Below are 27,269 nucleotides of genomic sequence, written 5' to 3' on the forward strand. Positions count from 1 at the left end.
AGGCTCATTGTTAATATTCTCGAAGATGCTTAAAACCAGGTCTCGAGAGAGTTACCTTGAGAATTTTTCTTGAGAAAGTAAATATTAGATTAGACCAAGAAAGTAAAAATATCTGCCCTGCCATTCATCAAGATAACAGACACAGATAAAACTAATAGCAAAGTTAACAAGAAACACACTTTGCAAGCACACATTGCAACTTAAAAGTATCGTAGCAATTCCCTTCTCTGAGTAACTTTATATTTTAATTCATTGAGAACCTTGATTCTCTAAAATCAGATGGTCAGAAATTTGCTGTTTGAAATGATGTGGAAATGAAGCCTTACAATCAATCTACTTGGAGAATCTAAGTTACATGACAGAAGTAGCCTTGATTTCCAACCCAGGTGTAGAACCTTAGAGCAGGGTTTTCTGAACAGATGTTCCACATTTATCTCAACTTTATAGTTCTAAGGAAAACTGGCGAGATTGGGGGAAAATGAGTGACCGCCAATTGGACGGGGTTTCTTTTGGGAGTGGTTAAGATGTAAAATGGATTGTGGTGATATCACCACAAATCTGTGAATGTACTAAAAACCACTGTATAATTTAAATTGGTGAATTATGTCAGTAAAGCTGTTATTTAAAAAGTTATTTAAAAACTGCTGGGTACAGGAGTATAGTCGAATTTAGTGTGGTGGCAGAGACACATTTTGATATTAAAAAGGTAAGTGCTAAGTACAGGAATGCATGAAGAATTTTGTGAGCACAGATAGAGTATCTAAGCCCAACTGGAGAATTTGGAGATGTTTTCATCTGGTGGGAAATGATTCCTCTGGTGCTGAATGTTGAAGAGCAAAATTGGCCAGGTGAAGTGAGTTGGGCACACAGACCAGTCAAGACACAGGTTTGTGCTTAATACAGGAATTCAGATTAGAAGCAACCTGTGGTTTCTAATCTACAAAGAGTAAGGGGCATGCCAAACCCATCATTAAGTACCTTGATCATAAGCAAAAAGTGAACTGTTACCACTAAAAATTCAAATAAGGACCCTAAGAAGGCTTCACTGAAGAGGTAACAGCTGAACTGGATCTTGAAGCATGATAGAGCTAACCAGGAGACAGTAAAGGAATTCCTAGCAGAGGAGCAAAGAAGTAATAACATAATATAAAATCTATGCCCATGTACTCTATATCCATTATCCATTTAATCTTCACAAGGCCATTCTACAGGTAAGGAAACTGAAATGCAGGAAAATAAAGAAATTTGCCCAAGGTTACACTAGGTTGTGGAGCAAGTAAAGCTTGAACCCACCCATTCTAGTTGGAGAGGCCACACAACTACAAGTTCATACTCTTAACGCACCAAGTCCTTTGGACTTATTTTCACTAGCATGGGGAGCTACTGGAAAGCTTTTCAGCAGATGCCACTTTATTTCTTTACTCTAAATGGCCTCCTTTTTCTCTTTGGGACAGTGGAGAAGGAAACTTGCCTCCAAAGGCTTTTCTAATCATCCTCCCTCTCCCGAGCCCTCATTCTTTCATTTATAGGTGCTTAATGAGTATGATCGCCACTGTTTATGTAAGTGGTTACCTCAAAGCTCCAAGTGCTTATTTTGTGTTTTCAACCTTCCTATATAGGTAAAGTAGTAGGAGCATCCTTATTTACAGATAAGGAAGTTCAGCGGCATGGAATGACAGGGCAAATCACAACTCTGGGCGTTCGATTCTTTACCTGTAAAACGAAGAGATTTTATTGCATATGTCTTTGCAACAACATCACATCATTCTGGACCTGCTCAGAGTTGGGAAGCAATTCGGAAGGAAAATCAGCTTCATAACTCAGATTTGTCTCTACTAGATCACTGTAGGAAATAAAGTCCGTTGCTCCCAGGGAATCGGGCGGGCTAGAGCGACGCATCGCCTCACTTCATCTCTGGGCCGGCTCCCGGCGCCAGCGAGAACACAGGGAGTACGGTGCGGCGGCGGAACGGATGTTGCGGGCAGTGGGGATACATTTTTGGACGGACCGGAAAAAGAAAGTGTTCCTCGCCAATTAGGGTCCGGCTGTCGGCTGCCGGCTGCAGCCCGGACGGTACGGCGTAGTTAGCGTTTGAGTAGCTCGGGGTCTGGGCCGGAGACTTTGGATCTCCAGATACTGGTGGAACCGACTACAGGCTCCGGACTTGCTTGTATTGGCGGCGAACGGGACGGGCTGACCTTGGTGCCGCTCTTGACCTTGGACAGAGTCGAAGCGGATGGCGTCTGGGGCTGCTGTAAGCTTGAGCCGGGCCGCTGCCCCATGCTTTCGGGCGCGCGGCCTCGGGGCCCGGGTGGCTCTGTGGCGCTTCCACCTACCCTCCCAGTCAGAAGTCCGGGGCCGGACGATGCATCTCACCGCGGCGGTCCCCGCCGGGCACAACAAGTGGTCCAAAGTCCGGCACATCAAGGGTCCCAAGGATACTGAAAGGAGTCGCATCTTTTCCAAGCTTTGTTTGAGCATCCGCCTAGCAGTTAAAGGTAAGAATTTGACGGCCACCCCTCGCTGGTGGCCGCTGCCCTTTCTGTGCCCAAGGCCTCGTTTGCCTTGCGGAGTTGAACCACGGCTCACCCCAATTCTAGTCCGTTAATTTTCTTCACCTTCCCCAATTCCCACCGTCGCCCACTTCAAGCTGGTTGAACATTCAGCATCTGGAAAAGTGAGTAGGGACATCCAAAACTGCTTGTCAGGGAGCTGTTCTTAGATAAAAGTAACTTCATCCTCAAGACCGTAGCAGGGACATTGAGTAAAGCTGTTACTTGCCCAAGGCCTCAGTTTGCTTCAGCATAGTTTCCTGAGACGTTTTCTTGGAAATTAGGTTTGCACCCTGGGTTTTTTTTTAATATTTATTTTTTAATATTTATGCATACAAGAGCTAGTGTACAGGCCAGAGATGCGGCTGGTGAGAGGGTTCACCAGAGACAGAGTGGGAAACAGAATAGGCAGACCGACCAAAATACACTGCCGAGGGGAGCAGCTGGTGAGACAGGAGAGGTCTGCTTCGCTGTGTGGGTTTCTCTCTGTCCCGCCGGGGATCGAACTCGTGCTGCAGAGGCTGCCGGATCGCTTCATAGTGCGGTGCTTAACTTACCCTTGCGCCACGAGGGAGGCCTTAAAGATTTATTTATTGATGCATACAAGAACTGGGGTGTAAGCCAGAGGTGCGAGGGGTGAGAGGATTCACCAGAGGGAGTGGGGAACAGAACAGGCAGAGCTGCTGAAGTACACTGCTGAGGGGAGCAGTGGGCAAGGCAGGAGAGGTCTGCCATGCCATGTGGGTATCTTCCTGGCTGGCCAGGAATAGAACTGGTGCTGCAGAGGCTGCAGACAGCTTCACAGTGCTGCGCTCAACTAGCTGCGCCACCGGGAAGGCCCTGCACCCTGTTTTCTCTCAGTTGTGTAGCCACAATAAAAGGATTTATTAATTTATTTTTTGCATTTAATGTCAGACTGTAGAAGTGGAGAAAGTCATGTAAAAAGCACGGGCTTTTGAGTCGGAAAGATGTGGCTTTTGTTACTAACTGTATTACCTTGAGCAAATATCTTAACTTTGCTTAGTTTCAGTTTCCTTATCTGTAAAACATACTTTTCTAGGAATAGTGCTCACCTTGAGATAGTTTCTGGTGCATCCCTAGAATTCATGCCTGATGTTTGTCTTTGCTCCCGTTTTCTTCTCAATTCTTGATACTGAGTTTGACAATACTGAGTGTTTGTTATATGCCAGGCATTGGTAATACAAAAATAATGAGATATTGCGCTCCTTTCAGAGGCAGCCTAATTGCGATGTCATATGAGCATTTTGATAATTATCCATAAAATAGTGGAGTCAGAGCAAGGGGTGTTAATAAACCCAGGAGATATTGGTACCATCTATATCCCGTATCTCTTCCTCTGATAATAGTGATGGTTGCCGAAAGCTAGAAAGAGATCCATCCTTAAAGACAGTGAATTAGAACTTCTTTCTCAAAATACTTTTCCATATCCCACTTAGACACTGGATAAAATGCTCTAAGTCATCCAGAGTTAAGTGGTGACCTGCCACATTTTTAGCTGGTGGGGGTGGTAGTGGAAACACACTTTTCCTCCCATGCGATAAGACATGTCTTTACTCACTCTTTTCTCTCTATCTCACTCAGAAGGAGGCCCCAACCCTGAGCTCAACACCAATCTGGCTAACATCTTAGAGGTGTGTCGCAGCAAGCAGATGCCCAAGTCAACGATTGAGGCATCACTGAAAATGGAGGTGTGTCCTCAGTTTGACATGCTTCTTATTGATCACAGGCGTAACAGGGTCCATGTCTGGAAGGCCACCAAACACTCCTTAAATTATCAGAGAAGTGTAGCAATGTGGTTGACAACCTCAACCCAAAGCCTTCGGGTGGCTCTCTGTCTTGGCCATCAGAAATAGGGTAGATAGGCCACGTTTAGAACCACACAGCCTAGGGTTTCTTGGCTGACTTGTGAGATGAGGTAGAAAGAAGGGGCACTGTATGGGGAAAGCCCTGACCTTAAATTGAGGAAGGATCTGTCTTTCTTTTTCATATATTTTTGCCCTGAAGGAGAAAAGCCAGTAGAGAGAATGTATAGTAGATAGTGATGATGGGAGAGGTAAAGCTTGAGAGCCCAGGAGTTGAAATTGTCTTAAATCCCAGGTGAGGGGATACCTCTATCTCTGGGACAAGCGGGAAGGACCTGAGGAAGTGATAATCATCTTAATAGACAGTAATTATTGAGTGCTTCCTCCAGGGCAGATACTCATAAGAACTCTGTATGCATTGTCTCACTGAATTCTCAAAGCAACCTTAAGTGGAAATTGAGGCACAGAAATAGTAGACAACTTGACCAACTCACACAGAAAATAACAGACTTGAAAACAGACAGACTCCAGAACCTGTGCTCTAACCATTGTACATACTGCCTTTATGTAGATAGCAGATAAGGTAGAGGATTTGCTCCCAGCTGGTGGTCCTTTAGATGCTGGGTGGATAAGGTAGAGGATTTTTGCCCCCAGCTGGTCATCCTTTATTTCCTTTGTGAAAAGAGGAAGGAAGTCATCAGTGAGAGTTCCTGGGAAGACAGCAGCGTAGATCAGCCAGATGGGCAAGCGATGTAGTACAGGTGGTGTGTGAAGTCCACTTGAGATTGGTCATTTTGTCTGATTATTTGAGTTTTTGAAGCCATGTTGTTTTCAGTGGTTCTTCGGCACAGGTCTGTGATTTCCCACAGCAGTATAGCAGTTCCTCAAAAAACATTTTATATAATGTCATTAATGAGAAAAACAAAATCCCTGCCAACGCTGAGCCAAAGACATGACTCCAGGATCTGTTTTCATTATATGTCATTTTGCTCAAAATCACAATTTCTAATATTGTGAGGACCTTGAGGACTTAATGTACTCAGCAATTCAGGGGTGGGAGCTCTAAGAGACTTCACAGGTGGATTTCATGCTGGCTGGGAGGAGGAGAATGAGTCTTGGTGGGTGTCCAGGGAAGATGTGAGATTTGGTCGGGAGGGGAGGAAGACAAAGCTGGGGATGGCTAATGTTCAGGGACCATCTAAGTAAGGGATAGGACGTCTAGTGACCTCGATTAGTTCTAATCACCCTCCTCTCGAGAGTAGGGACAAAACTGAAGAGAGCCCACCCATGAAGTCAGCTTAGTGGTACCTGTGATTCTGGGCTGGCCTGTGGGAGGGAATTGGGAAACAGGAATATGGACTCGTGTTTGTTGCAGAAAACCAAGGGCGTTTATTTGCTATATGAGGGTCGAGGCCCTGGCGGCTCTTCTCTGCTCATCGAGGCGTTATCTAACAGTGGCTCCAAGTGCCATTCGGACATCAGACATATCCTGAACAAGAACGGGTAGGTGTGTGTCTCGGGGAGTGGAAGGGGACCGAGCCTTTAGGTTCCAGTTCTGTGTGCCAGGAAAGTACATACTGTTTCAAGATTTATGCACAACTTAACCAAATCATTTAATGAATGAGATCATTTAATCCCCTTTAATGTGTTCTGTACAGGCCAGCTCCAAAAGACTTGTACATTGGGTGTAGAAGGGGCTCATCACCCCAATGGTAGCTCTATAATGTCCAGGTCTTAAGATGCACCAGCAGGAATGGAAACTTACTGGCACTGGAAGTGATGAGCAAAGTCTCTGCATCCTCCAAATTCCCAGAAAAACAGAGGATGGGATATGTTCAGATTATTCCCTTGCTCAGTGGTAGCTGCATCTTCTCCTTCAGGAGGAGAGCGGCTTCGTGTCTGTGTATATTTCATAGACTGGGTGGAAAAGAGACAGTTAGCCAGTGCCACGTGGAGGCAGAACATCCAATGTCTTCCACTCTAGCCCATTTCTTTTCCTGCCAGTGGCATGATGGCTGAAGGTGCACGCCACTCCTTTGACAAAAAGGGGGTGGTTGTGGTTGGAGTGGAGGACAGAGAGAAGAAAGCTGTGAACCTAGAGCGTGCCCTGGAGCTGGCGATCGAAGCAGGAGCTGAGGATGTCAAAGAAACTGAAGATGAAGAGGAAAATAACATTTTTAAAGTGAGTATGACATTTTAGTGTTCGGTGGACTTCCAAGAGGGCCTCAGTAGACCTGTTAAGGCACACCTTGGGTTCTTCCCTGTGCCCACTTGGTACCATGCTCTAAGACCTGGGTGATGCAAAGACTTCACATATTGCACAAACATTTATGAAGTGAATGCTGCCTAGAGCTTACTCTGCGGAGGACCACGAGGAGGACCACGAGGACTCGGAACATTGAACTGTGTCTGCCAGTGAAGAGCTTAAGCTCCGTGATACCCAATACTTGTGCCATTCAAGACTTTTCAAAGTTCTGTCTGGCTTTGCCCTGTTCCTTCCTCGCTTCTCACCTCCTTACTTTGCTTTCTCCCTAGTTTATTTGTGATGTGTCTTCACTGCATCAAGTGAGGAAGAAGCTGGACTCCCTGGGCTTGTGTTCTGTGTCCAGTGCGCTAGAGTTCATCCCCAACACAAAGGTGCAGCTGGCTGACACCGACCTGGAACAGGCCTCCCATCTCATCCAGGCTCTCAGCAACCACGAGGACGTGATCCAGGTCTATGACAACATCGAGTAACCAGGCCAGACTGCCCCCAGGCTCCTTCCTAAGCAACGGGCCGCACATCTGGAACACAGGCTTCTACAAGGTCCACTGACACTGAAGCAGATGGGTGGCCTAGCCGGTTAGGAGGCTTCAGACCAAGGAAGCCTCACACCTCTGGGGCCTCTGTCACACTCTGAACTCAGGAAGTTGGCCCATGTAGGTGTGATGGGTGCCCTGAGGCCCATTTCAAAAAACTGCTCTTAAATGACAGATTGATCTGGATTGCTACACTGCTGTTGTTTGGCTCTTGGTTTTTCTTGGGTGTGCTTCCAGCTCTTGGGACCTTCTTGACTTCCTTTCAGATCTGTAGACTTATGACCAGTACACTCCCAGGCCTGATGTTTATTTTTTCATTGACCATAGAAATGCCAACTATTATGTGGTCTAATGACTAGTCTAAACTTGTCATTCATTCGTGCAACCAATATTTATTTAACACCTGCTGTGTACCAGAAACACTACTTATCAAGAGCACAAGCTGTTCAGTCGGTGCCATCTAAGACCCGGGACCCAGAGGGAAGACTCAAGACTACATACTACTGGAGCTGTCCCAGGGCAGCATGTCTGCTTGTGTACTTGTTCTCTTCATATGGTCCCTGTGCCCTTCTTCTGCCAGACTTATGGCTCTAGCCCAGTAGGAAATCCCATGCCAGGGACAAAGGACTCCTAGGTCCTGCTTTTCCCAGGCCCTGAGATTGGTCTGTGCGTTCTGAGATGATTGGGCAGACCTGTGAGTAGATTAGGCTGCTCTCAGAATAGGCTGTACAAAGGCTGGTTTCAAAAGCTGCTTGGTTCCCAGAACACCTAACCATAGCTCCTTTTCTTTCCTCCTGCCAAAAAGGAGTCACTGGGGACTGGAGAGAAAATAAGAGCAGAAGGAGGGATGAATCAGAAGCCTGGCAGGTGGTAAAGAGGGTGATCCTTATTGCCTTCTGCTAAGAGTCACTTCTGGATTTAGAGAGGCCAGAAGTGCCAGCCACCTGTGCTGGAGCCCATCAAGCATGTTGAGCCTGGAGTGCCTTTTTGATTCCTGTTCATTTCCTACTTACAAGTTATTTAAGCCAATTCTGAGTTCAAGTAATTTTTCTGACGGAATCACAGATAAATGAGAATGAAAAAGAACTAAAACGAAATCGGCTATCAATGATTACTTCTAGAAAAAACAAATTCTACAGTGACTTCAATAGCTGGAGAGCAAGGACTGGGGGAGAGGAAAACCAATGAAATAATCCATGATTATTTCAAATAATATGCCAAAGCATGTATTTATATATATATATATATATATATATATATATATATATATATTTCGTTCCATAATTGTACTTCCTGGGATTTTTTAGTTTTTATAGGCGCTAACATCTGAATAGCACATCATGAAAACAGGGCAACTTAAAGTTTAAATGCTTCTTCACAATTTATAAGATACTTTCATGTGTTGTTTACTTGATTTTCACAACAGACCTTTAAAATAGGCCAAGAGTTGAGCGCTGGGTTGCGAAGCTGCCCGCGGCCTCTGCGGCGTCGGTTCGATCCCCGGCTGCTCCCCGGCCACCGGAGGAGGATCCCACATGGTGCGCAGACCTCTCCTGCCACCCGCTGCTCCCCTCAGCAGTGTACTTCGGTCCTTCTGCCTGCTCTGCTCCCCGCTCTGGCTCTGGTGAATTCTCTCACCCTCCCGTGCTTCTGACTGTACCCAGTGCATGTATAAACAAAACAAACAAACAAATATAATAAATAAATAAATAAAACATGCCTCTATAAAAAAAAAAAAAACTATTTAAAAAAAAACTATTTAAAATAGGCCAAGAATTTTGTGCACAAATGATCTCGTACCAAGCAGGTAAGAACACTGCTAATATTCTATCTTGTAATGACAGACTAAGTATGTTTTGTAAATGTTTAATATAAATTAATTTGGAGGATTCTTGACCAAGAAGTCTGTAGTGGGGGAGCCCACACTAGTAGGGGACTTGACTTCTGAGGTGAATTCTAGTCTGGTAGGGTATGTTTTTACTCATTCCAATGGAACAGTGTTCATACATCAAGGCCTACTAGCTGGCTCTGCCCTGACCCCTAGTGGTGTCCTGCAGTCTTTCCTGGAGCTAATGAAACCTTTGGGTCTTTACCTCTCCATCTGGTAAGGAGACCCTGAGCTCCTAGATTAAATAGTTAAATTACTTTTTTACATAGTAGTTACTTAGAAGGCATATGAGTTATTCTGCAACTAAAAATTATTTTTCAAAGAACATTTTATGTCAGAAAATATTTACAATGTTAAGTGGAAATCAGATGTAGAACTGCTTACTATTATTCAAATTTTGAAATATATGTTACATATATATATATATATATATATACATGATCCTCTATATATATCTCTATAGATATGTGTATATGAATTTTATGAAAGGGACTAGGAGGAAGTATATCAGAACATCAAAACTAGCTATCTCTGGATGGTCTTGTAACTGAGTTTTCTCTAATCATGTATCTCTAATTATGTAATCTTTTCTCAGGAGAAACCTTTATGTATTTATTTTTTTAAAGAAAACTAGTCATACTTTTTGTCCAACTAGGGAGAGAGCCTATGAAAGGCCAGGAGTCAGGTGTACCTTAAAGTCAAAAGAATTGAATCTGGTCATTGCTTGCCTTTGCCTTGTCTTTGGTCAGCATGTATGCAACACAGAATCATTCAGGACCTTGAAGATGGCTTGAGCTTACTTCTGAGTGTCCTTTTGGTGGACAGAACCTCTGACAGGTTCTGTCCATAGCCTTGACTCTTACAAGACGCACTCATGTGGTATGTTGCCGCCTCCCCTCTGGCCCAGGCCACAGCTGAATCAAACAGAAGCAGCGAAGGCTCTGCCTCCAGCCAACTATGGAAATTCAACTGTGTTCTTGAGTGCCTTTTTTTTTTTTTCCTTTTTGCTCTCTCTGAAATTTATAACAGAGGAATCAGTAAAACTTTCAAACTCTGAGAGCCTAACTCCTAGACTTTTATTTGGATCTCTAAGGCCTCCTCTGGAGATAATTTATGTGGAGAAAGACAAGAGCCCATAGATCTGGCTAAAGAGTGCCATGTAGTACCCTTGTCCTGGTGGAAACTACTTGCTCTGTTCCATGCCTGGACAGTAAATAGAGTGTTTACGTTCTCCTCTTTTTTAGCTTTTGTCTATGACAAAAGGTGTAACATTTATTGTCTTTTAAAAAGACAAATCTAAGAGAAATAAGTCCCACCTAATCTTATCTCCCCAGATACAAACATCTCAACAATCTCCTCTTTATTATTCTACTCATTGGAATCAATTTGCTGAAGAACAAATTCCAACTCTCACAGTTGCTAACAGCCGTGGATAACTTAACCTCTTTGCACAGGTTTCTTATCTGTAAAATGAAAATAATAATACATATTTCATAGGTCTGTTTGAGAAATAGACTTAAATCAGTGCCTGGCTATAGAAAGCGTTCAATAAATGATGGCCTTTTCCCTAATAAATACGAATGAGCATTTTTAAAAACTGAAATGTGATCACCCTATATACACTTCTGCCTTCTATGTTCTTTTTCACTTCATGATATATCTTGTACACCTTTTGTATTAGTATGGAGAAATCAGCTTCATTCTTTTTAGTAGCTGTGTAGTATTTTATTGTATTGGTTAATGTGCCATAATTTGTGTAACTAGTCTTTTATCAATGGATATTTGGATTATCTTAGAAAATATGATGCAATGAATAATCTTTATCTTTGCTCATTTGCAAAATATTCTTTAGAATAAATTTACGGAAGTGGAAATGAAAGGCAATTTTTGCATTAGCAATTAATATCAGTTATATAAAACATCTTGGTTGTAAAAATCTCAGTGGTATACTTTATTCCTTGACTGAGCAGATAAACCAGTTGAACTGGTAATCTGCATATAGTCCACTTTACCTCTGAACTAAAGGAGTTTTCATCAAATCAGATGATAGATTTGTTGTTTTTTTTTTTTTAATACCAAATTCATTGAGCTATCCCTAAGAGCACTGGTTCATTTATATTTATAAAACACGGTGTTCTGTGGGGATGCAGAATGATGGAGGGGAGAAAGTCAAGAGTTGACACTGGCGCAGAGACCAGAATGAAATTAAATGAATTAAGCATGGGAATGCCTCAGAGGAGAGCATTCCCTGAGAAATGGCAAGTGCAATGGTCCTGAGCTTGGTATTTTCAAAGTATGGTATTCAGGCTGCCAGTGTGACTTGAGGACAGTGATTGAGGGTGAGAGTAGCAGAGATTGGTTCTTAAAGGGGGAACAAAAATCTTAGATAGACTCAACCCTACCTGACAAAATCTTATTCCTTAGTACTTAGTTTCTCTCCTTAAGGAGAATTCGAGTAATTAAAATGTTCTCCTTGAAGGGTAATGAAAAACCAGTTGAAAACACTGACTTAGTGCGAGAACATGGCCTTTGGAGGTCAGATCTGGAATGATCCTGGCTCTGCCACTTGTGCTCATAGCTGACCTCTCTTTCGTGGTTGCTTAAGTGCCAATAGCACTACCTACCTCAGAGTTAACTAGAAAGATTAAATGAGAAGATGTTCCTGGCATATAGTAAATAACTCATAAATATTAAATTTCTTTGCCTTTTTCTCAACCTCCCTTTCCCAGAAAAGTGAGCTAATAGTCAAGGAACTATAATAAGCTGGGTAGGCATTCAGTCACGTGGAAAACTTACTGATCTAAAAACTTGTTGAGAAAAAAATTAACAGGACAAGGGACCTGGCTAGGTATGGGGGTGGGGTGAGGGGTATGTGGTCGTAAAGAAAGAGGGGAGTCTAAAATAATTCTTAAAAAGATTTGCCACTCAAGGCAAAGCCACCACTAACAGTTCTTAGTTCCCAGTTGAAAATGACATCTGAGGAAGTTTCTGGCGACTATTACTGGAACAGGGACCAGAGAGAGGGAGCCCATATTAATTGTGATGTACTTGCAATCCGAAGATCTGGAGGGTTCTGAAATAAGCAGCCAGAACAATTGTTTTGGAACAATGTGCAGTGGCACGGGAAAACAATAAAACGTAAGCCCGCTGCACAAGAATTTGAAGCCATTTTCGTCAAACATGGTAAATCCGGATAGGAAAAAGATAAAATTACCTCTGCGGCGGCATTTCCCCCTCCCCCACTTTGTCTACACGGAGTTTGTTGCTTTCATAACCGGGGAGAAAGAGAAAGGACCCCCCCCCTTCCCCAGAACCTCTGACTGCACTTGCTGGTTCTGGCCCTGGCCGGCAGCGGGACTCCCAGATTTAAGGACCCACATTCCGGCACCCCCGCAGCCTCTCTCCCAGGTTCCGAGGAGGAGCCTAGGCCGGAGGTTGTGGCCGAGAAGTTTGAGCCCCAGCAAAAGGGGGCACCGGGGGGGCCGCCCTCGTCGGGGCCGGCGGGGATGCGGCGGCAGCAGCGGTCACACGCCCGGAGGAGGCCGGAGCCGGGGCCTTCCCCGCTCACAGCGCGCCGCGCGTGGACAAGGGCGGGGCGGGGCGCCTTCGGGTCCGCCAGCACCGCTCAGGGCCGGAGGGCGGAGGCCGGGGGACCCCCCCCAGCCCCGGGGCGGCCGGCGGGAAGGGCGCCAGCCCGCGCGCCCGCGGAGCCCCGGTGACGGACGGGAGGCGGGGCTGTGGGCGGGGCCCCGCGCCTCTCGGGGAGAGGGGGCGGGCGGCCCGCTGGGGCTGCGCCGAGGCCAGTGCTCCGAGCCTTGCGCCTGATTGGCCGGCGGCGTAGTGAACCGAGCGCCGCTTCGATGATTGGCAGGCGGTCGACGGCCCTCGCCAGCCGCCTGGTGAGAGTAGGCGGGACTGGGTCGCCGTGTGTCGCCGGTGATTAGCTGGCGGCTGCGTGAGGGTGTCGGGGTGAGAGTGCGGGGAGGGGCGGCGGGGGCGGCCGGCTTCCTCCTCGTTATTGGCCGGTGAAGTGAGTGGGGGCGGGCTGAAGGGCCGGCGGCCGCCTGGGATTGGCGGGCGCTGGCGTGAGTGACGGCCCAGGGGGCGAGCTGCGCGACCTGGGGTTTGTTTTTCGGAGCGTTCCTGAGGTAGAGAACGGTGGCCGGACGGAGCGACTTCGCGGCTGAGGGACGGGCGGGCCGAGCGGCGCCGCCGAGGCCGGGCTGGGCCGAGCCGAGGAGCGCCAGGGATGTAGCGGTCACCCTGCCCATGCCACAGCGCCCGGCCGCGGGCGGAGCCGGAGCCGGAGCCTGGGGAGGCGGCGGGGGCCCCGAGCGCCGCCCGCGCCCCCCGCGCGGAGCCAGGCCCGCCGCCGTCCCCGCCGCGCGGGCCCCCGGCATGCAGCCCCGTCTGCGGAGGTGACGCGCGGGCCCGAGCCGCCGCGCCGCCGTCGCCACCATGGGTGAGTGTCGCCGCCCGGCCCGCGCCGCGCCGCCCCGCCCGGGCCGAGGGGAGGACCCTGGGCCGCCGCCTGACAGGCGCGGGCCGCCCGCCCGGCCGCCTCGGGACCCGGGAGCCCGCCCGCCCCGCTCGCCGCGCCGCGGCCGGGCGGGGGACGGGGCGCCCCCGGCCCGCCTGGGCGGCCCCGGCCGGCCGAGCCCCGCCGCCGCCTCCTTCCGGGCCGCCCGCGCGGCGGCGCATCCCGGGCGGCGGCGGCGGGACCGAGGCCGGGGCTCGGCGGGGCCGCGCGTCCCCGAGGGCGGGAGCGGGGCGCCGCGCGGCCGCGGCCGGAGGCCGGTGCAGGCCCGGCCGCTGCGGCGTCTTTCCCTTGATTTGCTTTTTTTTCCTGCCTGTGTCATTTCCTTCCCTTTGCTCACACAAGCCGGCCTGTGGCGCTCCCGGGCCCGCGCGGCCTGCCTGCCCGGCGCGGGGGGAGGCGCGCGGGGCGCCCGCGGGGGGGCGCGGCGGGCCGCCGGGCCGCGGGGTGACTCGGGGCGCCCGCCGTAATCCACGTCCCGCTTGCCTGAAAAACCCGGCCGTGGTGTTTCACGTCCTTTATTTCTATCTGGTGGTGCCCCTGACATTATGTAACTCTCGAGAGGGAGAACCATTTGCTACACCAATTAATCTTCGAGAAATCATTTCCATTTTGTCAGGATTTACCATTTCTGTCCTGAAGATGTGACCCAAGAAGAGTTTTTAATGTCTCCCACACGCAACATTTGACCTGAATTATATTTCATGTCCTTTTTGGACTAGATTCGGAGACAAATAACTTTTTAGATGGTCTTTGCTTCTCATTGGATAGGCTATTGTAATACTGTTGTTGGCCATCGCAAGTTTTGCAAAATATTTAGTATTGTCCCAAGTAACCAAGGAATAAACCAGCCCAGGAATCCTTTGCAGAGTCACTCATTGCCTCTGTGAAGAAGGAACACTAATGTGCCTTGCCCTATTGCAAGGTCAAGTCATTCTTGTCCAAGGTTTTGTAGGCAGTCAAGTGCACGCTCTCTCACTTGGTGGGTTGTCACTCCGTGGTCCATCTCTGCACTGCTGTTCCTCGCGCAGAGTGGGGTATGGTTGGGTTTGTTGGTTTGCCAGGCTTGCTGTTTCCTTCCCATACTTCAGAAGTGATTGCTTACTCTTCTGGGGAAAGTCTTCTATGTCAGTAAGCAGAAAAGGAACCTAATAAAACTTGGTGTTTAAATAAATATTTCAGCAAATATTTATTGCATATTTGCTAGAAAATGAGGCACAAAAATTTTCTTCTCTTCCCCAGGCTTCAGACTTTTATCTTGTGTGGCAGAATTTATTATTTCAGGGCCTCCCCAGTGGCGCAGCGGTTGAGCGCTGGGTTGCGAAGCTGCCCGCGGCCTCTGCAGCGCCGGTTCGATCCCCGGCCACCGGAGGAGGGTCCCACATGGCGCGCGGACCTCTCCTGCCGCCCACTGCTCCCCTCAGCAGTGTACTTCGGTCCTTCTGCCTGCTCTGTTCCCCGCTCTGGCTCTGGTGAATTCTCTCACCCTCCGGCATTTCTGACTGTACCCAGTGCATGTATAAACAAAAAAAAAAAAAAAAAAAAAGAATTTATTATTTCAGTGAAACCTCAAAATTGGTCTGTGAACCTGTATTTGTGATAGTTTCCTCTTTCTCCTGCTGGGACACCCTTAAGTTCCAAAGAGGAGTGTGAAATGCTTGGGGGTGTGCAGATCTCCCACTCCCTACTTGCTTGACTGCCCAGATATACTGGCTAATTTCATTAAAAATGAATGTCAGCCTATTTGCACATTTCAAGACATTTTCAAAAAGTGGGAGAGTTTATGGAAAGAGTGATGGGGAAGAAAGGGACGATGTAGGTAGGGTCCAGCACCCCAAAGCAAAAGGACCAGGAACTCAGTGTCTTTTCATTGTATCCTGCTCTTAGTTTTACATAGAGAAACTGAGACAGTGGTGTGTGCTGGCTGCAGTGTACTCAGCAAGCTGGTTTAAGAATCACTGCCTTGTGTATTTCAGTCAGTCGGCCTGTTCTGCTCCCCACTCTGTTTCTGGTGAATCCTCTCACCCCCTGCACCTCTGGCATGTACCCCAGGTCTTGTATGCATAAATAAATAAATCTGGAAAAAAAAAAAAAAAGAATCACTGCCTTGGCTTTCTTGAGCACTTTTACCCCCATACCATTTATTCTTTTTTTGTAGCTGACCTTGACATGCAATTAGAACTAATAGTTCTTCCCAGACACCTAGCTCTTTAATTTGCTTTGTATAGAGCTCAGAAAGAATACACACACACAGAACCTCGCTCATAAATTAAATACTAGTTTCCATTTTGGTAATATAAATAATGATAAATCAGATTCCCTGGCTGGTTAGTTTACTTTAGTTGCTCTAATTCTAAATTAACTCAAGGGGTTGATAAGAGAAACACAGACTTCTTAATATTACATTATGTTTGCTAAACTCCAGCTCAGTGAGGAAAGGACAAAACTAATTTGAGTCCCTGCCCTACACGTCCTTTTGTTAATAGTCATATTTTCCTGAGCTGTTCTAAGCCCCAGACTCAAGACTGCTTGATAACTTGAGTTATTAACCCTTTGCACTCTGCTGTCCCCTCTCAGGGGACATCGGAATTCTAGCATATCACTCGGATGTCCCCTCTCAGGGGACATTGCAATTTATTAGTGATTACGGGGAACTGAGGTTATTTCAACGCAACTTTTTGAGACATGCATGTTTCCCTGAAGTTTTATCTTGAAATGGCACAAGAAATTAAATCAAAATATCGTAAAATGGTTCGGAGTGCAAAGGGTTAATAAAAATAGGTCACATTTTACATTGACTTTAACCCCAGTAAATTTCTAGTGTAAACTATATCTACTCCTGTAAATAATAAGAAATAAACTTTTGTTGCTGGTTTTTTTTTTTTTTTTTGCCTTTGACACTATGTGGTTATAAAAAATTTTGAAATATGCATTTTTGAAATTATTAAAATTGAAAAAGGTCGCTTTACATTTTGCTGTGTAGTGCATATTAAGTCATAAAATATTGAAAGCCGTTTTAGAATGTGCCAAAAAAATTGGGATTGACTGGTCATTTTTTCTTGACCACAGACGCACCATGTCCTCCAATAAACATTGCTGTCCTACATCTGTCTGTTGTCTGTTTACTGTGACACACATGGTCTCTTTTCCATATATGTAAACCCCCAAAGTAATATGTTAATCTTTGTTTTCACTTGACCACACTGGGATTCTCTGCTAGTTTTAGTAATTATAGTGGAAAATGCTATTAATAAGTAGTGTTTATTAGAAGCTTTTATAAATACAAACTGAAATTTAGTGTTATTTTTAAAGATGCAAAGACTTAGAAAAGTTGTAGGTAACAATAGTGAACTGAGTACAGGGGCAAGGATGGTGTGGTTCAGGTTTGATCACTTGATTTGAAGTTAGAATCATTATGATTTTCAGATACCTTGTGTCTCCAGGATTCCAATGCTGTTGGGAGCCCCCAGTTAAACCAGTCTTCTTTTTTTTTTTTTTTTTTTTTTTTTTTTTTTTTTTTTTTTTTTTTTTTTTGTACATTTATTTATTTATTTATTTATACAAGCACTGGGTACAGTCTGTGTAACATGTGGGACCCTCCTCCAGTGGAGGGGGAGCAGCCAGGGATCGAACCGGTGCTGCAGCGCGGGCAGCTTCGCAACCCAGCGCTCAACCACTGCACCACCGGGGAGGCCCCATAAACCAGTCTTCTTTGGGTAGATTTGGCTAGAATATGAATAGTTAGCAGCTGTTTTGACTGAAATTTGGATTACACTTTAATAAGTCAACAGGGTAATGTCATGACTAGATTTCTGACTAGATATTAGGCATTTATAAAAAGTAAATATCTGTCCAACTGACCATTACTTAGGAGAATAAATACTAGCGGTTTTCTTTTTCTGTCTTTATATGGTTTTCATTTATTATTTGTCCATTTATTGAGTGCCTCTTATGTGGTAGGTGCAGTGTTAGTCCCTGTACCTGCATTATCCTGTACAAGAAGCTACAGTTAGGTAAGGGCAGCCAGAAACATGTAAATAGATAAGTGCAATGAAGTATATTGTTTGCACTTTGTCAAAACCGTATAATTTTTGACAAAGGGAGGTAGCAATTCTATAGTTCTTGGAATGGACATATATAATCCTATAGTCTCCAGATCTTTTAGATTAATTTTGTTAACCATTACACTAAAATTTAGTGGCAATATATTGATTCTTCTAAGGAAGCAATGACTTACTTTGAAATGTGTATTTTTAAATTTTGAACCGTCAGTTAATATTCAAGGGCTGTTACATCCTAGAAACAGAAAAATAAACACCAGCATTGATTTTTGAGATCTAGTGAAGTTTCAAACATGTCCTTAGAAGGAAAAAAAGTTTCTTATGAATTGAGGAGTGGACCTTATTGCATATACTTACTGCAAAATGATGTTTGCCCACGTATGGACAGGGCGGGGGCAGTGGGAGTATGTGAAATGTCATGAAGAGTAAAATAGTCAAGTCTGACTCAGAGATACTCTGAAGCTCAGCATCTCCTTGAGCCATGTGATCAGATGATCCTGGAGAACTGGGTAGAACGTTGGCAAAATGAAGAAATAACATGACTAGTTAAGTGAAAACAAAGATTAAAATACTACTTTGGGGGTTTTTATATATGGAAAAGAGAACGTGTCTGTCATAGTAAATAGACAACAGACAGATGTAGGACAAGCAATGGTTTATTGGAGGACGTGCTTCTGGAAACTTTTCTTGATTTTTATCTAAGGAAATTCAAAGACCCTGTTTTTAGATAGAAATATTAACTCAGTCTGGAGGTGACTTCCTGCTGGAGTTCAAAGAGAAAGGAGTGTATTGCCTGGCAGCCCCCATACCATAGATTAGGGAATCTAAAAGTACCTGCCATTCGGTAATTGTGGATGACCATCTGGTTGATTGCTTAAGAGTTTCCACTTTTTAAGCCTGAAACCAATCCTTATTTCATAGATCACTTCTTTTCTATTTTTTATGACTACTACTCCCCTCGCTAGATTCTTAATTTCTAGCATTAGCTTCTTCCTCTGTGCTTCTTCCTGGTAGCTTTTAAGTGTGTCAGACCACCTCCATCCTCAGGAAGTCTTTTCAAGGTTATAGCACACTATTACCCCTGCTTCAACTTGTTCACAAGTAAAGTTCTCAAATGAATTGTTGATTTTCACTACTTCAAATTAGTAGTGAATTAGTAGATGAAAAGAACATCTCTACCTTCTTTTTTTCTTTTTTAAGATTTATTTATGCATACAAGAACTGGGGTACAGGCTAGAGATGTGAGGGGATGGTGAGAGGACTCACCAGAGAGAGTGGGGAACAGAACAGGCAGATCTACTGAAACACACTGCTGAGGGGAGAAACGGGTAAGACAGGAGAGGTCTGCTGCGCCATGATTAGCTCCCTGGCTAGGTATCAAACTGGTGCTGCAGTGGCTGTGGATAGCTTCATGGTGCTGAGACTTCACCCCTTGCACTACCAGGGAGGCCCACCAGCATCTTGATCCCTGTTAGATTTTTGTTTTCGCCACTACCATCCTGCTATTAGGAATCTCTCTGGACCTGCCTGGCCTACACTTGCCACACCTTCTTTGGTCTTGGCTTCAATGGTGTCACTCTTGTTTTTCAATCTTTTTGAAAAACTTCTTTGCCAGTGTCCCTTCTTCCAACTTTATAAAGATTCCTACTCACTGAGGATCAGTCCTTTTCTTCCTCTTTCGCCCTCATTTGCTTTCATGTCCTTTCTCCTCTGCTCATTTATGAAACTCTCCTGTGTAGCTGGCACAGCTTGTTTTCTGACAGTCATTCTGTTAATAATTATGCAAACTCACCTGTACAGCTTCTTGTTACACTTAATTTTTTTTAACATATGTGTATTTATATAATCTGGTTTGAATGTTTTATACTTCAATTCTTTTTATTTGTGTGACTTCTTATTTCTGTGTCATTTATCCTTTTACCCCCTGGAGTTTGAATATCTCAGAGTATCTTTTAAAACTTTCTAATGTATAATACATGGTTAGTATTCAGTAAATGGTATTGTTAATAATTAATAAAAATTCAGGCATAAAATTAAGTATTAGGGTAAATTAAGTGGCCTCCAGTTCTTTTCCCATTGACCTTATTCCATTGATGATAATAATATGCATTTTTTAAGCTTTACTAAGTGTTAGGTGCCATAGGGACTACTTTGTAAGTTTTCTTTTTCTTGTAACTGTCACAACAGCTCTATAAAATATCTTTATTATCTCCATTTTACAGATCAGAAATTGAGGTTTAGGAAGAATAAGTGATTTGTTCAGTGCTTCCATAGACCCAGGTTTTTCTGATTCCCAAGTTCGTATAATTGCTACACTCTAAGAAAGCTACTTGTTTGAAAAATTTTTTATGTGTTTGTTTTTATTTTTTAAAGAATGCTGCACAGGAATACTGATAATTCAGTTAAAATCTCAATCCAGGAAGAAATGCCTAAAAGAACCACTTGATTTACATCCTGTCTTTATCCGTGTCCTCAGTTTGAAGTATCCATGTCCTCAATTTGAAAACCTGTATGCCTCTAGCAGTGTGTTCAGTTTTGACAAAAAAATATATTTTATAACTCTGATCCAATACTTAACTTGTGTCAGTTGTCCCGGATTTCACGAGATACTGCCAAGCCATTCCTCTAGGGTGTTCTCAGCACTGGAACTACCAAACAAGTTTATCCATTAAGTAATGCCAGGAATTAGTTAGCTTCCTGGAAACAGAATTTGTCAACCTGATAAACCAGCTCTTATAATAGCATCATCTTATACAGAATTAGAAACTATTTCTCTATTTCATTGTGGATTTGACTTGAAAAGTGTGTGTGTGCATGTGTGTGTCTGTGTTTGGGTCCATTTGTGTGTATTTACATCCATCTTGGTTCATACCTGAGTTGAGAAAACTGAAATTCTCAATTCTAAGGGTGGTTACCTTGATATTAAAAACTCCCAATATCCTGCTATTAGGAGTCTCTCTGGATGCTTTTGAAAACACTTACCTGGTCATCTTTATGTTGATGCAAATTTACTGTTACCGTTGACCCCAGTAATTTTATAATTTTTAATAATTTTATATTTGTCAATTTAATATGTAAGTCTATATGCATTGTATATGGAAGCCAGCCTTACTTTCTTCGATGCTATGCTATAGTTTTTATTTTATTTTTTGAAGATTTATTTACTTATGCATACAAAAACTGGGGTACAAGCCAGAGATGTGTATTGGGGGAGAGGATTCACCAGAAACAGAGTGGGGAACAGAACAGGTGGATTGACTAAATACACTGCTGAGGGGGCCAGCGGGAATCAGGAGAGGTCTGCTGTGCCATATAGGTCACCTCCCTGGCCGGTGATGTGCTGCAGTGGCTGCGGATAGCTTCCTGGTGCTGCGTCTTAACCCCTTACACCACTAGGGAGGCCCTATATGCTATGGTTTTTATTTATTTATTTATGTATTTAATTTTTTTTATTTTTAAAGATTATTTATTTATACAAGCACTGGGTACAGTCAGGAGCACGGAAGGGTGAGAGAATTCACCAGAGCCAGAGCAGGGAACAGAACAGGCAGAGTGACGAAATACACTGCTGAGGGGAGCAGCGGGCACAGGAGAGGTCTGCGCACCATGTGGGACCCTCGCCCGGTGACCAGGGATTGAACCGGTGCTGCAGAGGCTGCGGGAAGCTTCGCAGCCCAGCACTCAACCACTGAGCTACCAGGGGAGGCCCTATGTTATGATTTTTAAACCTTGGTTAGAAGGTTAAAAAAACCTTGGTAGGGGCCTCCCTGGTGGCACAGGGGTTAAAGTCTCAGTGCTATCAAGCTATTGTCACTGCAGCATGCATTCTATCCTCTGGTCCACACCCCACTTCTTTTATGCATAAATAAATAAAAATAAATCTTAAAAAAGATTTGAAGTTAAAAACAACAACAACAACAAAAACCAAGCAAGTTTCCTTTCTTTAAGGAAACTTTGGGGAAATTGGTAGAAAACATAAAATAATTGATGGGATGTGTATGTTTTAATTTTGACAAGAATCACTTTCTGTGGACCCATTAATCATTTGTTATCCCATTTACATGAGCTTTTGGTACTTACCAACTGTCAATCTAATCTGGCTTTTTTGAACAATGGAAACCTCCTCACCCTTCTTTCCTATACCTCCTCAGAGGGCACTGCACATCTGAGCAGATCTGGTCTACAGAGAGGGGAGAGGCAAATAGTGCAGTTTTTCTTCCTACACTTCATGCTGTTCTTTCCTTTCCAAAGTGTTTAAGGCTCTTTCTAAGGGAGATAAAGAGCAGAAGATAGCCATGCTGTGTGGGTGGAGTCTTTTTTTTGTTCTTGGGGACTTGTTCTGTTTTGTGTTTTTTTTTTTTTTTTTAAATCTTCAACTAAGGTTTTTTAAGGATTTTATTTATTTATGCCCAAGTCCCCAATTGACTCACCTGTCACCAAAGGAAGTGTAACAATTTATTTCTCATGTTCCTATCCAGGTCAGCACATTTACTTATTTTCAATTTCTAGCTATCTGACTGGCTTTGCAAACATGAACTAAGCCAGTATGGGTTCTGGCTAGTTGTTTTCAATGCTTGAGAACTCTGTTACTCTATGCTGTTTCAGGAAAGAGAATTAAAAGTAACACCAATAAAGTAGACAGACTCTGCATTGCTTGGTCAGTTTGGGAAGAAAAACAAAAGAACTGCCTTTGACTTCCCTTGGGGAAAGCAGAAGGTCTATAAGCTTCCAAAGAATTGGGAGAAGAGCATCAAAGACTTGACTTATAAAACAAAGTAGCTGAGGTCCTTTTAAAGTGTGCTTGCTTATATATACTGTTTTAAAAATAAATCTGGAACTGATTCTGTCCCTTCATCAGTTCTCCATGAATTCATCTTTTCACTCAGTACTCTGCTACACTGTGCTATGTTGTTCTTCACTCCAACTTTGCATCTATTTTTCCTGGTTGAGTTTCTCTGGCTTTGGGAAAATTGTTTGAGCACCTCCCTTACCCCCAGTGAGTTGGTAAATATTGCTGACAGAAATCTGCTTGGAGAGCTGTTAAGAACCCATTGAAATTCAAATTACCATAGTCTGACTTCAGTTATCTACTTTCAGAGACATCAAATGAGTGTGACTATAGTTACAGGACATGTCAGTTAACCTGGGCAGAACTCCCTGAACACCACTCCTATAACTTGTGAACATGTTTTGCTGGTCTGTATTAAAGTATCTTAGCTCATATACTCTCTTTCATTGCAGACGAACAGGAGGCATTGAACTCGATCATGAAGGATCTGGTGGCCCTCCAGATGAGCCGACGTCCCCGAGTGTCTGGATATGAGACCATGAAGAACAAAGACACTGGTCACCCAAATAGGCAGGTATGTGTGGCCCTAGCTGACTCAACTAAATTTGTTGGGGAGGGAGTTTTCAAATGGTAAATATTTGAGAAGACTAGGATCTTCTAATAAGAGGTGTAAATGCTATTGGCCCCTTCATTTCGCAGTCTGTTAAATGGTGTAAGTGATATATATTAGCCAGGTGTGGATCATAATCTGGAGTCCTGAAGCCATGTGTATCTGACCTTGCACATATTTTATCCGGATTAGTGATCCCTAACTCAAAAGGTTTTAGTTCTTTACAGTATATACTCAGGAAAAATTAATTTTAGTATTAGATTTTGTAAAATATAATTAGGAGGGTAAATTTATTAAAATGTCATATGATGTTCTAAAGGTAAGAATGAATGAATGTATTATTTGTTGCTTCCTCTTAGTCATAGAGAGTACCTATTTTATTTCTTTATTTCCTACGGAAAATGGTTACTACTTTTGTTAACATTTAAACTTGTGCACTGTTAAGAATCTCACCTCCAGTTTCAATTACATACCTGTTTCTTGGATAATGTGACCTGCACAGAGCGAATGATGGGGAATTTTCCTTACTAGTAGGCGACTCTGCCATATTGGATGACTGTGTTTGAAGAAAATTTGTTCATAACATTCTCTTGCGATTCTCTTTATCAGCTAGCCTACTTTCTCCTTATTTGCACCTTATTTACCAATTCTTCAGAAGTACCCTGGTTCCTAGAGAAAGTTTAAAGCCCTAGAATATTTTCTGTCTGAGCTATGCTAGATATAGCTTCCCAAAGTATTTCCTGCCTTTAGGAAAACTGGGGATCCTGAGTCCTTTTGTTTCATGTTATAACAGAAGGAGTAGTTTAGAAAGCTACTTTTATTTTTGTGGTTACTTTACAGAAGTAGGAGAATAACAGAATAGGGCCCATTCTTGTACTATTTATATATATAATTCTAATTGTGTGGGTTCTCCCTTGATGAAACTCATTTGTATTCAAAGTTGTGTTGGGAAGGAGCATTTTACCAGAAGTGAGTCCCCTCCCCGAGACATGGGCCTAATGACCTCACTTTCCTTCCTGTCTTCCTATGTACAGTGTGCTTCTAATGCTGTTCCAGTCAGCTGATCTTTCTCCTGACGGGACTATGAGCACAGATACCAGTTGATGGGTGAAAGGGGGATACTTTCTTGAGTTAGAAGGCCCAAGGGGACCAGGATGGAAGTAGGAGGGGTGGAATAATCTTGGATTATTTCTGGGGGGTAGGGGGGTGCTTACCTCATAGGAATCCTGCTTAGAGCCTGAAGCTGTTACATGAAAAGCCCTGCTGCTGTGTTGGTGCAGTGAAGTTAGTAGTGATAAAGGTAGAAGACTGTGAAAAAGGTTGACTTCTGGTGAGGGAGTAATCTCTTTGGACCCACACTTTAGTTGCATATCATCAGACTTTTTCTGTTGCATGGAGGATACAAATTATTAACCTCAGTTTTTTGTTTTTAAAGAAAAAACACAACAGCAGCAGCCCAGCCCTTCTGAACAACCCCACAGTAACAAGCTCATGTGCAAGGGCCAGTGAGAAAAAGAAATTTTTGGTAAGGAACCAAATTACCTGTTAAAGCTAAAATGTGCTTTTAAATCTGATGCTAGTACTGGAAGGCTGTGACGTTCATTTCCTAGATTAGTCATGTTAGAGGATTTATAAGGAGCACTGATCATTACCTGTGTACTGTGTTTCTAGTTAGTTTCTCATAGCAATATTATTCATAAATAGATTCTCTTAGCCTTTCAGTAAACCTGTGATGATAGAAATGGTCTTTTATTGGTGCTGCTCAGTGTGGTAGCCACTAGCCAGAGGTGGCTACTTACTGAGAAACTGTATTGTAAATTTTATTTCATTTTAATTTAAATAGCCACATGTAGTTTACAGTTATTGTAAAAGACATCATTATGTTCTACTTAAGGGGGTATTGATTTGTTGGGCAAGATATTAAGTACATGGTTGGAGATGTTTAATGATTCATTGGTATATTTGTTCGTCTACGCAGACCATGAGTTTCTACACATTGTGATAAGGGAATCCTATCTAAGATTCAGGAGTATGGAGATCTAGGGGGAATGTGAAGCTGTGGAACTAGTGTGGCTGTTTAGAAAGTAAAGCTGAAAGTTTTATGCTAATATTGGGTAAAAGAGCAATGAAAATGTCAAGATAGCTTTCCCCTTAAAATAGTCAAGGTTTAGGGCCTCCCCTGGTGGTGCAGCAGTTGAGCGTTGGGCTGCAAAGCTGCCCGCAACCTCTGCAGTGCCGGTTTGATCCCTGACTGCCAACTGGTGAGGGTCCCGCATGGTGCGCACACCTCTCCTTCCGCGCCCGCTGCTTCCCTCAGCAGTGTATTTCGTCCGTCTGCCTGTTCTGTTCCCTGCTCTGGCTCTGGTGAATTCTCTCACCCTCCCGCACTTCTGACTGTACCCAGTACTTCTATAAATAAATAAATAAATAAATCTTTAAAAAAAAAAAAGTCAAGGTTTAGAATGGTCTCTCCTGGGAAGTCTAACAGATGTTCCTGCAGGCCAGCAAATATTCATCAGCAAAATCCTAAAAGCAAAAAGAGGGAGAAAGTCTTGGTAAATGCATTTCCAGGAAGGTTGGGGTTAAGATGAGGGTGGGGGTTGCATGACAGGGAGAGCTGTTTACAACTCATTGTAATGACAAGAGTCTAGCTCGGGTCTGCAGATGTTAATAATCTGTTAATATAATAATTTACAATTTACAAAGTAAATTTATATTTATTATGATTCTAGTTTTTGTTCAAGAGGGCTTAGGATAGGATTAATTCATTTTCTCTATTACCATCTCTTCCACCAGAATATCCTTGCTTAGGAGGGAGGAATAAAACATCAAAACCTAATTTAAATGGATAATAGATGCCAAATTGGCCTAAGAAATGTCAGTTGGGCTGAAGATGCAAATTGCAGAGTACTCGTTCAAAGTAATCAAGTATTTTGGCCTGGAGGAAAGATTGTTTATTCAGGGGTGGAATGGTGCTGCCAGAGCTTCAGTGTAAGAATGGTAGTGCTAGCCACACGATGGAGCTGAGATTGGCACAGCATCATGCGCCTCAAGGTTGACACAGCAAGGAAAGCCAGAGGAGCTATGGGTTCATAGAATTGTTTGGGGGCTGAGGCCTGGATAAACTGGAAAACTGAATATTCTGCTTGGCAGGTCTTCCGACATCCTCTTCCCTAAGTAAACAAACTAGGTGACTAATTGAAAAAGAGAATGCATTTGAGAACAGAATGCTAATGGAAGTACATGAGCAGTGAGGTGCTCTCTTGTGAGCTAGGAAGTAGGATCTGTGTTCTCTGTATTCTCCCTCCTGTATATAGGTCCCTGGAAGCCTATAACCTGATTGAAGCTGGTTTAGATGTAGGGCACATCCTACGCGTGACTGGGGAGAATGGATAGTTTTGTAGACCATGATGTACAATATCTCTCTTTTTTTTTTTTTTTTAAGATTTATTTATTTATTTATACAAGCACTGGGTACAGTCAGAAACACGGGAGGGTGAGAGAATTCACCAGAGCCAGAGCGGGGAACAGAACAGGCAGGGGAGCAGCGGGTGCGGCAGAGAGCTCTGTGCTCCATGTAGGACCCTCACCGGTGGCCTGGATCAGAATGGCGCTGCAGAGGCTGCAGGCAGCTTCACAGCCCAGCGCTTAACCCTGTGCCACTAGTGAGACCCGATGTACAATATCTCTTTAGCAATCATCAATACACAGTGTTTTATCGAAGGCTGCTAGTTTTCTGTGGGATTTACAGCTTAGTGTAGTGAAAAAAGATCACTTCCTTGAAGTCAACTGACACTTTTATAATGCATTAATAGAGAATCTTACTATTTACAGAGAGCTTTCAACAACAATGAACAATGCTATTAGCTGTGTGTAACACTTTAAAGTTTACAAAATGTTTCACAAAAGTATTGAATATAGCCAGCAAGTAAACCCAGATCTTTTGACTCCTGGTAACAATAATTTTGCCATGTATATGCCTAACAACTTTTCTAAGACTCAGTTTTGCCATCTGAAATACAGAGATACAAACATACACTCTTAAAGTTGTTGCAAGAAAATGTACCAATTTAAGGTAGTAGTGATTATGACACTTCTGGTATGTTCTGGCATTGTGTGTATGTGAAATCTAGAAAAAGCTTCTAACTAGAACTGTGCATCCTGTCATGAAAGTGAAAGGGGTAAGGTGTTGTACCTTCCTTGGCTTGTC

The 27,269-nt window shown here is 43.8% G+C and overlaps 1 protein-coding gene across 9 annotated transcripts in view; it reads left to right on the forward strand.

The window, feature by feature from the left end:
* Positions 1 to 2,014: 2,014 nt before the first annotated feature.
* Positions 2,015 to 27,269, forward strand: part of MAP3K3 (mitogen-activated protein kinase kinase kinase 3) — an 80,641-nt gene continuing 55,386 nt past the window's right edge. For 2 of the 9 annotated variants that reach the window (XM_054688907.1, XM_054688908.1), the window contains exons 1-2: positions 2,025 to 2,498; positions 22,902 to 23,023. In XM_054688907.1, coding sequence (XP_054544882.1) covers positions 2,237 to 2,498; positions 22,902 to 23,023 — 384 coding nt within the window. In that variant the 5' untranslated portion in view covers positions 2,025 to 2,236. Of the gene's footprint in view, positions 2,499 to 4,154; positions 4,262 to 5,750; positions 5,879 to 6,379; positions 6,558 to 6,910; positions 8,777 to 13,197; positions 13,525 to 22,901; positions 23,024 to 24,494; positions 24,585 to 27,269 lie in introns of those variants that run through there. The other 7 variants (XM_037493978.2, XM_054688906.1, XM_054688905.1 and 4 more) reach the window with 7 other exon arrangements.

This window comes from Talpa occidentalis, unplaced genomic scaffold, assembly GCF_014898055.3.
Source record: "Talpa occidentalis isolate TD23 unplaced genomic scaffold, MPIMG_talOcc4v2.1 talOcc4.7, whole genome shotgun sequence".
NCBI lineage: Eukaryota > Metazoa > Chordata > Mammalia > Eulipotyphla > Talpidae > Talpa > Talpa occidentalis.